This window comes from Lepisosteus platostomus, chromosome 7 (assembly GCF_059453375.1).
Source record: "Lepisosteus platostomus isolate fLepPlt1 chromosome 7, fLepPlt1.hap1, whole genome shotgun sequence".
Classification (NCBI taxonomy): domain Eukaryota; kingdom Metazoa; phylum Chordata; class Actinopteri; order Semionotiformes; family Lepisosteidae; genus Lepisosteus; species Lepisosteus platostomus.
The window spans coordinates 29,383,548-29,396,314 of record NC_142617.1 but is presented as its reverse complement, the minus strand read 5'-3'; the positions used below and the strand labels follow the sequence as shown (position 1 = coordinate 29,396,314).

The 12,767-nt window shown below is 35.8% G+C and overlaps 1 protein-coding gene across 3 annotated transcripts in view; it reads left to right on the top strand.

Moving 5' to 3' along the window:
- Positions 1–1,513: 1,513 nt before the first annotated feature.
- The window catches only part of lgr6 (leucine-rich repeat containing G protein-coupled receptor 6), a 254,807-nt gene continuing 243,553 nt past the window's right edge, over positions 1,514–12,767 (top strand). For all 3 annotated transcript variants that reach the window (XM_088639760.1, XM_088639761.1, XM_088639759.1), the window contains exon 1: positions 1,514–1,882. In XM_088639760.1, the coding sequence (XP_088495886.1) occupies positions 1,686–1,882 (197 nt within the window). In that variant the 5' untranslated portion in view covers positions 1,514–1,685. The remainder of the gene's footprint in view (positions 1,883–12,767) is intronic.

The window sequence follows — 12,767 nt, the reverse complement described above, 5'->3', positions numbered from 1 at the left end:
GTACTGGTGTGTCCTTTGTGTCTTTAAGATTGCTGTTGCTTGTTTAAAGGGGCATTTAAGGTAGCATGGGAGGAGGGGAGTGGACAGCCTTTGATCAGAGTTTCAGGGGAGCCTTTTCAACAGGACCATGTAGTTGCAACAGAACTCGAAACCCAACACTTCAGCATTGCTGGAAAACAGGTGCCCCAGTTGGTATTTTTCAACTTTTTGGTAACAGCACTGAAATCTGCCTTTGTTCTCATATGGCCTTCCAATCACCTAATTCTCCCATTTTAAATTGATTTACATTCTGCAATCCTTCAAAGCTAAAACTAAGGGCTTCTGGCACCTTTAGCTTTATTCGTTTTTTCTTGCTTACTTTTTTAAGAAAGAACCACACATGCTTCTTGTGTACATTTATTTTCTGGGGAATAGACAATTACAAAGTATTTAACTGAGATTAAAATGCATAAGAGAAGATGATATAATTGAAGGTGTTGGTGCGAATAGTTAAAGAAAGGGACTGTTTATATAAGCATTATTTGTCAGTTCATGATGCATACATCTACTGAACAGTATATACTGTACTATAGACAGAGTCCTGTCTGAAAACAATGAAAGGAAAAGCATGACAACTCTTTTCATAAATTCTCAAAAGCACATAGAAATATGTTCCATAATGTCAGAATGGGAAGAGCAACAGATAAGACTAAATACTTTGGGATGAAAATGCTACCTGTTACTCTTTGCAATATATAATAAAAATATTCAGCCATAATCTAATACAAAATTACTTTAGGACAGCAATAAAGACTCTAACTGGAAGTATAAAATCTTTAAAATAATACTGTTTATGTATTACATTAGCAGGCACAGGGGAACAGCGACTCCTGTAGTGTATGGATTTTGCAAAGAGTGATTCCTAATTTATTTCATAAGAAAATAATGGATTAGAACTGAATTTAATTTAATAAATAATCCATTATAAGGGACTGAAAAAGCATGGCAACTATTTAGTATGCAGGATGGGGTGACAGGAATTAAAAAGAGGTTGTGACTTTCCACAATAAACAAATAACCATATTATTTTCATGTATACTCTTCTTTATAGATCAAAATGAAATTTTCTCATTGGTAAACAATAAATGGATGACCATTTTATTAAGAAAGTATTTGCTAGTATGAAACAGTATACACATTGAGTAAATGTATTTCATCTTGAGTATCTTCACATTGTGGCTGTAAATTATGCCTGCTACAAGTCAACTAGCTGGAATATAGCACATAAAAGCATACATTACATCAGCTCTCATTTGTCTAGACTCTGGTCCCTTTTGTACAGTGTACTGAGTACAGCCTCTCTCTCTCACTCTTAGTCCTTTCACTTCTGAATGATTATCTTTTGCTCCTGAACAGACTGTGTAAAGGCTGACTCCTCCCTTTGGCCCATCCCAGTCTGTGCTATCCAATGAGAAGCGGGTCTCTTCCAACACATAGGCTTCCACTACAATAGGTAAAGGTCTGTAAAGTTAGGACAAAAAGGCAGACAGACTGAAGGAGGGAGGCTGGCGTGAGTAGGAACTCTGAAATCCTTCAGCCTGACTGACTCATGGGATCTCCCAACTGATAGCTACAAAAAAGAAAGAAAAAAGAGTGCCTGAAAGAGATATTATACATTCTTAAAACTCAGTGCTAGGGAAAGCAAAATGTTGCTGATTTGCCTGATTCTCCAGATTGCCAGCAGCACCACTCTCAGTGGACAACAGGAGCATGCCCTTACAATGTCCACTCTGTGTCCACATCAGTGCCAGTGTGAGGAAGATGGCATCATGGTAATTGTGGATTGTTCAGAGCTCGGACTCTCTGCAGTGCCCAGAAGCCTTAGCTCCTTTACCTCCTACCTGTGAGTACACTCCCATTCTTCCAGATGTTACGTTTCTTTAAGTGAACATTTCATTTACAATACCCCAGGAGAAATTAGACTGCTGTTTACCACTGTAAACATGATTTAGGTTGGTTTACTGACAGATCAGATAGTTTAGGTAAAACCTAACAGCAGAATGTATAAAATCAATAGTACTCAGTGGATTAAAATGTACCAACATTTCCAATTCTATTCAATAGCATTTCTTATTAGTATATATAATGTTGATTTCAAGCATGACTAGGTTTTGAGAAAAACTATACATTTTGTTCTTCTTATATGTTTAGATTTTTTTAGTGGTTCTAAAAATAGATTTTATTTTTATTATTTACATATCAACAATCCTTTGACACTCTTAATTTAGAATTGCACATACAGTATAAAGCATATAAACAAAGATTAAACTTTGTAATACCTTTGTAGATGTGCATATATAAACTCCTTTACCTCCTTTAAAATAATTATATATGGAAATATTATAAATGCTGGATAAAATCAAAACAATAAAGCATAGCTAAGACAACCTACAATTTATAGTATATTTTGTGTTAAGATGAATTTCTTATTAATTAGAAAATTGGAAGAAGATGTCAGAAAAAGAAGCTTTATAAACTGATTGTAAGGATTCTGATTTGCATTTTGCATATTGTATATGACTTACAAAATGACATACTGTAGCTTTTAACTAACACTGTTATGAAAATCTACAGAAACACTGATTGGTTTTGGTTCATGCACATTTTAAGTTAATGTTTATAAAACAGAATTGCATAGACATTAGATCACTGACAATTTATTTTGAATTTGTGGCATTTATTGTAATAAAAAATATCAAATAATTTCTTCATGCCAATGAGTGAATATCCATTAATGTTTATTTGTTTAGGATTTTAACTGAATACCCATATAACTGAATGAATGCAGAAATAATCTTTTTGTAGACAATGAAAAGAATTCAATGCATTCTGATTGCATTTTATGGTGTAGTGTGAAAAGGTTATTAGCACAGCAGGTGAGATTGCAAACAAAAACAAGCGGTCTTTTTTGTTGGGAATACATTTCTTTTGTGAATAAAACTGAATGCTACCACTTTTCATCAATATTGTTTCATTTTTAAAGAGTCAAAGTTGTATTATGCAAATCAAATAGCTACAGTGCCTTGCGAAAGTATTCGGCCCCCTTGAACTTTTCAACCTTTTGCCACATTTCAGGCTTCAAACATAAAGATATAAATTTTTTATTTTATGTGAAGAATCACCAACAAGTGGGACACAATTGTGAAGTGGAACGAAATCTATTGGATTTTTGAAACTTTTTTAACTAATAAAAAAATGAAAAGTGGGGCGTGCAAAATTATTCGGCCCCTTTACTTTCAGTGCAGCAAACTCACTCCAGAAGTTCAGCGAGGATCTCTGAATGATCCAATGTTGTCCTAAATGACTGATGGTGATAAATAGAATCCACCTGTGTGTAATCAAGTCTCTGTATAAATGCATCTGCTCTGTGATAGTCTCAAGGTTCTGTTGAAAGCGCAGAGAGCATCATGAAGACCAAGGAACACACCAGGCAGGTCCGTAATACTGTTGTGGAGAAGTTTAAAGCCGGATTTGGATACAAAAAGATTTCCCAAGCTTCAAACATCCCAAGGAGCACTGTGCAAGCGATCATCTTGAAATGGAAGGAGTATCAGACCACTGCAAATCTACCAAGACCTGGCCGTCCCTCTAAACTTTCAGCTCAGACAAGGAGAAGACTGATCAGAGATGCAGCCAAGAGGCCCATGATCACTCTGGATGAACTGCAGAGAACTACAGCTGAGGTGGGAGAGTCTGTCCATAGGACAACAATCAGTCTTACACTGCACAAATCTGGCCTTTATGGAAGAGTGGCAAGAAGAAAGCCATTTCTCAAAGATATCCATAAAAAGTCTCGTCTAAAGTTTGCCACAAGCCACCTGGGAGACACCCCAAACATGTGGAAGAAGGTGCTCTGGTCAGATGAAACCAAAATCGAACTTTTTGGCCACAATGCAAAACGATATGTTTGGCGTAAAAGCAACACAGCTCATCACCCTCAACACACCATCCCCACTGTCAAACATGGTGGTGGCAGCATCATGGTTTGGGCCTGCTTTTCTTCAGCAGGGACAGGGAAGATGGTTAAAATTGAGGGGAAGATGGATGCAGCCAAATACAGGACCATTCTGGATGAAAACCTGTTGGAGTCTGCAAAAGACCTGAAACTGGGACGGAGATTTATCTTCCAACAAGACAATGATCCCAAACATACAGCAAAATCTACAAAGGAATGGTTCACAAATAAACGTATCCAGGTGTTTGAATGGCCAAGTCAAAGTCCAGACCTGAATCCAATCGAGAATCTGTGGAAAGAGCTGAAAACTGCTGTTCACAAACGCTCTCCATCCAACCTCACTGAGCTCGAGCTGTTTTGCAAGTAAGAATGGGCAAGAATTTCAGTCTCTCGATGTGCAAAACTGATAGAGACATACCCCAAGCGACTTGCAGCTGTAATCGCAGCAAAAGGTGGCTCTACAAAGTATTAACGCAAGGGGGCCGAATAATTTTGCACGCCCCACTTTTCATTTTTTTATTAGTTAAAAAAGTTTCAAAAATCCAATAGATTTCGTTCCACTTCACAATTGTGTCCCACTTGTTGGTGATTCTTCACATAAAATAAAAAATTTATATCTTTATGTTTGAAGCCTGAAATGTGGCAAAAGGTTGAAAAGTTCAAGGGGGCCGAATACTTTCGCAAGGCACTGTATATTATTATCAGAATTATAAAAATAGCATAATTAAGTTAATAAATATGCTTATACAGAGAAATTGTTTTTTGGTGTATGCCACATACAGAATCAAAAACAATTTAAATTTTGTCCCCATTATATAATACAAACTGTACTGCAATGCATGTATATAATCTGTAGTTCTTGAATGAGAAGATGCTTAATTAAGATGACTGATGAATAAGTAATTTTAATAAACCTTAATAAATGCATTTCATAGAACCATACACGTGTTGAAAGAAAGCAATTAATGAAACTATGTTTTAGCATATGTCTGTATAATCTTTAGGAATATGTAGAAGGTATTGCTATAAACTCTTACATCACGATTACTTACCTAAACAAGTGTATTTTCACCTACATTGAATTTCATGATGTCTAGTTCAAAGCAGTACTTAAAACATATTTGCCTTTATTTGCTATAAGCATTAACAACTTTAGTTAATTTTGTGTTATGTTAAATAACATAAACAAAGATTGTTAAGCAAAGACAGCTGCTTAACTGCTGCTTTTTATTCTATTTCCTAAAACCTTCACTGGCACAACTCCTGCAAGGTGTGCAATGACACTACCAAAATGTAAGAAACAGTTTCCAATGGAAACTAGACTGTTCTTTTTCTGGGACTATAAATACCATTCTAGTCCACTAAATTCTTAAAGCAGAAGGATAGTGGATCGTTCCACCAGCAAGAATGATGACTAAAGATATGGAGAAGAAGAATAGTGGGTCAGTCCACAAGCAGATATAAGACATTGTTGCATCATTTCCCCAGATGTACACAGATGTTTGTGGAGACATGGAATAAATCAGCAATCTTCCGACAAGACAAAAAATATGCTGGCTTTCTTTTTGGTTCATCAGCATCGGAACTTCTTTATATTGATATTTTTTCTCTCCCAGCTCCTACCTGTACACCCTGGGGCTGGCATTTTATGTGTCATTTTCAGTGATAAAACATGGTTTTGGACATGTGGACTACAAATTCATCTTCTACTGTTTTGTAAACAAAACCCAAATGTTTTATAAACTATACTACAAAATATAATTGGAAATGAGTACAGCGTGAATGTACATTCAGATAAAAAATAGCTCTATGAAGAAACTTATTCTGGCTTTTTTCAATATGACCTATTTGCTAACAAAACTGTTATTTTCATTCTATTTAGAATCAGTCTATCACATGAAACATTCAAGCATTGTTAGATATATAGTGATGTGAAAAAGAAAGTACACACATTCACCTACTGTAGTCCTCACCAAGTCCTAAGAGTAGATACATTTAACCTCATGTGACAAATTACACAGATTTTATTTTGCCATTGTTATTAAAAAGATTAATAAGTCAATATTCAGAAGCCTTGTCTGAAATGGTAAAATGGTTGAAAAAAGGAAAGAATCAGGATCTTGAAATGGTCAAGTCAAAGTCCAGATCTTTGGACCTAAAGGAAGTTGTGCATAAATGAATGCCCTCAAACACCACCATTTGTAAGAAGGAGTGGGCAAGAATTTTTCCTAGTTAATGTGAGAGACAGTTAAACCCTTACATGAATAATTTACTTTAAGTTATTAGGTTATTAAGTTAAGCCAGGGTTCCAAGCATTACTGAATCATGGGGTGCACTTTTTCACACGAGGGTAGTGAATGCTGGATGTTTTTTTGTTTAATAAATAATGCATAAAGTAAAATTAAAATAATTTAAAATGCTCACATAAGGTTATATTTATCTACTTTTAGGATTTGGAGAGGACTACATGAAAGTCAGATACTGTATGTCTAAATATGTAAAATCATAGAATCTTAAGAGTGTGTACATCTTTTTCAAGTATACCAGCTTGTACTGTATGTGTTCCAGTTATTCCATCAGTGATGTTTTAGCACTCATATATTATATACTAAACTACTACATTTCACCCTGAGAATGCAGAAGCACAAGTCAGCAAGTTGCAACATACTGTACATCAATAAAGCAAATTACATAAGATATGACAGATCTAAAGAGAAAGAAAAATCATGAATACATAGAAATTCACTGTAATTTACCTAATGATTTAGTGCTTACTGCAACTGCTTACCATTGTGTGATTAGCTTTTGAAGTCTAGCTACAAATTAGGTTCGAGTGAGATGTGAAAAGATAATACATGTTTGGTGAACTTGTTATGGGAGGATGAGAATTTAAATGCATTATTTTCAAAAGTGAAGGAATGATCCTGTATGCATTAGGAATACTGTTACACATAAACCATTTGAGGAAATGAACACAATGTCACAATTAGCAAAATCTATGTAGAAACATATGCAAATGTGTACTGTCTGAACAGCACTAACCAGTTAATACTGAAATATCTCTCCCTCCAACCCTTCAGCAAGACAAAAAGCTATCAGGTAGTAAGTATAAAAATATATATAAGATGAAAATCTGTACTTCTAAAGTCTGTACTTATGGTGGCGTGGTGGCTCTGTGGCTAAGGATCTGTACCTGTGGCTAGAAGGTTGCTGGTTTAAATCCCGTGGCCAGCAGAGGAATTCTACCCTATTGGGCTCCTAAACAGCCCTTAACCCCAGCTGCTCCAGGGGTGCTGTACAATGTTTAACCCAGTACTTTGACCCCAAGCTTCTCTCCCTGTCTATGTGTCTCATGGAGAGCAAGTGGGGTATACGAAAAGAAAAATTCTTAATGCAAGAAATTGTATATGGCTAATAAAGTGATCTTATAAAATATTTCAAATTCTTAATAGTTGTTAAGGGCTTAGATGTGTTTCTTTCTTTTTTAGGACAGCATGCATGTATATAGTGTGAATAAATGTATATAGTGTGTATAAATGTGAATTACACATACATTTTACAAACTGAGAGATAATCCTGCTTTTCAAAATAAATGGTAATTGGAGGTCACAGAGTTTTCAGCATTTTTCATGTGGCACTGCCCTTTCTTTGCTTCATTTTGCATGCGGCAGACCTTTCTTTTTTACAATATTCTGCAGGTTCTTTTGGTAATGGTTGAGAAAATCACTTTTTCTATTTAGCACATCATTTAGTACAACTAAGAAAAAGGTAAACAAAAGATATAACTCTTGAAGGCACAATTGAATTCATCCATCATCTATCCATTTCTAACCTCTTCATCCAAAACAGTGTTCCGGAACTGCTGGAGCATACTTTAACAAGCACAAGGCAGGATACAACCTGGATGGGATGACAGTCCTTTGCAGCACAAACAGACACAGACATGCATTCACATCAGGGCCACATTACCCAAAGCCAGATAACCTACCAGTATCTTTTTGGACTGCAGGTGAAAACCAAAACACCCATGGGAAACCCACCATAACACAGGGAGAACATACAAACTCCTTGCAGATAGCACTCCAGAAATTGAACACAAGGAAATGCTTACCACCATGCCCCTGGTCACAACTTCAATCATTTATTCAATTTTACAATTTTGTAAATGTTTCTAAGACACTGTATATATAACACAGATAAGAAAATGAAATAGCAAATGTCTCAATACACTTAACATAAAATAAGATAGACAAACATAAATTGTCCATTCAGTTCTGTGTCACTTCATATTGACAATTTTTGTTATTATTATTCAATCAAGAAAAAGCAACTAGATAGATAAATACTTTATTGATCCCGTGAGGGAATTTGCAGTGCAAAAGCAGCTTAACACAGTCAACACAGCACAGTGTAACAAAATAATACAATAATACAATACATACAATACAATCAGTACAGTCAGTGAGAAGTGCACTAAGAAGAGTTACTCACAGTCCAGAATACACAAAGAACAAACCAGAACAGTACACAAAAAGTTGTATTGCACAATATAAATATAAATGTATTGCACAAGTCCCTGGCATGTATTGCACAAAAATGGTTATAAACAGGAAAGCTAGATGTAGCAGATGTTTACTGTTTAGTCCAAAACAGGTCAGTGTCAATGTAGCCATGCGTTGTACAGTCTTATGGCAGAAGGCAAGAATTGCCTCCTGTAGTGCTCCCTGTCGCACCGTGGTTGGATCAGCCTATTGCTGAACTTGCTCTTCATTTTCACAACCATGTCATAGAGGGGATGGGAGACTTTGTACATGATGGCCTCCAGTTTGGACACTATTCTCCTCTCTGCCACTACCTCCAGTGGGTCCAGGTCAGAACCAATAACAGAGCTTGCTCTTCTGATGAGATTGTTCAGCCTGTTAACATCCCCTGCTCTAATCCCAGAGCCCCAGCATACCACCACCCAAAAAATGGCGCTCGCCACAACCGACGGATAGAACATATGTAGCATCTTTCCACACAAATTGAAGGACCTGAGCCTCCTCAAGAAGTAAAGTCGGCTCTCACCCTTCTTGTAGATGGCCTCTGTGTTCTTAGACCATTCCAGTGTATTGTCGATGTGCACTCCCAGGTACTTATACGAGTCTACTACTGTACTACTGTATATGAAGGAACAAGTAATAGGTTTAGTCCATGTTGTCCATGTTCAGATAGGCCCTTGTGTTTTCTTTCTTCTCTTTTCAGCATGGAATAAACCTATTACTTGTTCCTTTGCAGCCTATGCATGCTGACCCAGCTACCTATCTAAACTATGATAATATTAACCTTGTTGCTCTGCATAAAACTGGAATTATACTATAATAATATGAGTAGCACTAACGAAATATGAGATGAGTATATGAAATACATCATTGAAATACATTTGCAAATCATAGCAAAATATTTAAAGAAACGGATTATTAACTGATATTTAATATATTAACTGATATTAAAACATTTCCTTTCTTTTTCCATTTCTAGAAATTTTCAGAATATAAATTCATTTTAAATGTAAAATGTTAGAACAATACTGCAATAATAACTCTTCCAAAAAGGATTTTAGGATTTTACACTAGGTCAAGTGTAATCCTTATGAATTCCCTGTGAATAGTATTATTGCTTCAACTCCATCAAATTTTAAAATGTAATATTATTTGCTGATTACATCGATAATAAAGTACATCTGACAGTGTAGACATCCTGGTGCCAAGAATAATATCCTCTACTCATTCAAAACCAGCCTGAGGTGACAGAAGGTTCAGAGAGGGACTGTAGCAAGGAATCAATTGGAGACTCACTAAGGCATGTACTGTAGGAATCAAAGAGATATCCTTCTAGATGGGTTTTTAATCTGAAAAATTCGATATTACTTTTTCTGTATTCTTTTCTGAAAATATAATTTTATTTTCCTTAATGAATATTTCACCTTTACTTAAGCATCCTGAGAAATCCATTAACATTTTCTATGAGAAGATACACCACTGTTCATACTAAAAACCTTAACTTAAGAATGTACATAGAACTTATATATTATAACAATAATATTATTGTGAAAAATAATTTTATTTTGAGCCATAGTAGACAGAAATGATTACATTGGATGCATTTTCAGAGAACTCCTTATATGTAAGGAAAATACTGTCCTTTGATACAAAAGGTCTGATAGACTGAAGTGCCTGTCCCCCATGATGTGGAAGCTGTCATCCTCCAAATAAGTCATTAAACAGAGATCTTGACTGCTTAGGCATTAAAGATTCTATTACAGGTACAGTATACTGTTTATAGGAATAGTAATGTTAACCCTAAGATCCTGGCTAAATTCCACTGTAGAATTTACTGGTTCATAATCACTGCTATGCATTACTCACGTATGTGCTGCAATGTTGTTTCAAAGAACTTCTGGTTCTCTTTTAATAAAATGTGCTATGTAATTGCAATTATTTTTTACTGTTATCTGGTATCTCCTATTACCTATCTTCACACCTTTGTTGTAAATGTTTTCTTGTCATTGAATAGGAAAATGCTCCTCTCAATGGCTGTTCTCAGGTTAAAAGTCAAAGACCACTGTATTGGGTGACAGAGGGAGAAATCAACAACACTTTTTGGCTTTTGAGTCAGTAAAGGCCTTGAGGCAGTGCTTTTAATGTGAAGTACTTGTACGTTGGGCCTAGCCATAAATCTTAATGGGACCTCCCACTGAAAAATAAAGATATTGCCTCAGAGTTCTCTTGGGGAAGTGTGGTAATTTTCTAAATAAACACAAATTAATGTTGAGTTAGTCTGAGAATTGCAGGCACATGTTTTCAGTTACTGTACGGCCCCGATTTCCGCAGCCTGGGGCCAGGAACCTGTTATCAAAGCATTTAGAGAAATGCCATAGATTGTTTTTGAAGTCGGGATTGACACTGATTTCTGTGTTATTTGTTGGAGAGCAGACAGCAATATACAGTATCTACTTTGGAGTCTTCTGTTGGAGTGCTAAAATCCCTGCATGCTGTTGCTTTGGGCAAGATTTGGAAAGTCAAACAGTTATAGATTCATATCTTAAACAATGTATCTTATGAATGCAATACTATTACAAAGTACTGTCTTGAATCAATTGTTTTTCCTCAAGGTACCATGCTTTCAAATCATGTTTGAATGTACTTGTATTTAATAAACCCAAATTAAAAGTCTGGCTGAATTATGGAGTTTAAATTGTGAATTTTAGTTACAGATTATAACCAAAAGTTCCATTACTCAATGACCATCTGAAGTTAAAGTCCGGGCTCAATTAAAAAAACAAATGGTGATAAATTTGGTAATACTTCATCATTTAATCTTAAACCACAGTCTTGTTTTTTAATATGAAAGGTATATATATATACCCATTAATTGATAAACTTTAACATTATCTCCTTGCTGAGCACTGGTAACCATTAGATGTTTTTTTGTTCTCAAAGAGCCTGTTTTTATGTGGTGGCTCCCTCAGGGGAAGTAAAGATCGCAAGGTTTGCAAAGTTCTAAATACCAAAAGTGCTTCGGAAATTCAGCACACATATATGCAATGTAGTGACAGGGTGATGTATTTAGCAGAGGCCTGGAACATACTTTTCAAACACACACATACACTCACACAAACACAAGTACACATTTGCAAACGTACATGCACACAGACACTCATATATACACACACAGGCATGCTTAAACATGGGGACAGCCCCAACTAAATGTTAATAATGATTCTTTGCTCCAGGCAGCTCAACTGTACTGTGCCAGAAGAGAAAACTAAACAAAAGACAATGAATACACCCTATGGCTAATTCTCAAAGGATGGTTTGTGGTAAATGGGTGGTGCGGTTGCTCTGTGATCTGTGCCTGTGGTTGAAAGATTGCCGGTTTGTATCCCGCGGCCGGCAGAGGAATCCTACTCCGTTGGGCCCCTGAGCAAGGCCCCTAACCCCAACTGCTCCAGGGGCGCTGTATAACCCTGTCCCTGCATTCTGACCCCAAGCCTCTCTCATGGAGAGCAAGTTGGGGTATGTAAAAAGACAGATTCCTAATACAAGAAATTGTTTATGGTCAATAAAGTGATCAAATGTATATTTATTTGTATATTGTCTGGAAATAATCTTGGTTAATAAAAGCAAGTACCTGGTTCTGAAGGTGCAACAAGGATCTTGAACTCTTTATGACTGATAATGTTTCTAGGGTTAGCATTACCTTTTAATTAGGAAGCTCCTTTCTTTGTTTAAGTGAGAGAACTTTGTGTGATTATATGCAATAACCAGTCAAAAACATGCTATTTCAATAGTATATTTATGTGAGTTTGATACAGTGTGATTAAAAAGAAAGTAACCCCTTACAATTTTATGGTTTAAAATGTTTAGACATGTTTGACCTTCACCTAGTCTTCACTAAATCTTAATAGTAGATAAAGGTAAACTTGTTTGATAAATTCCAATTTCTGATTATTTATTTTTAAAAAAAGCATTTAATATCTTTGTGTGAAAAAAAAATATGTGCACCTCTTAATTAAGTATCTTGTAGCACCTCAATCAGCAGCAATAACGTGAATTAAGTGTTTCCAGACCTATTCATGGTCACTCTTCCTTACAAAACTGCTTCAGATAAGATGTTTGAAGACTTTCTCAAATGTATTCACAGCGCTCTTTGAATCCTACCACATCAACTCTATGGGGTTTAGGTCTGGACTTTGACTTGGCCACTCCAAAATCCTGACTTTCTTCTTTCT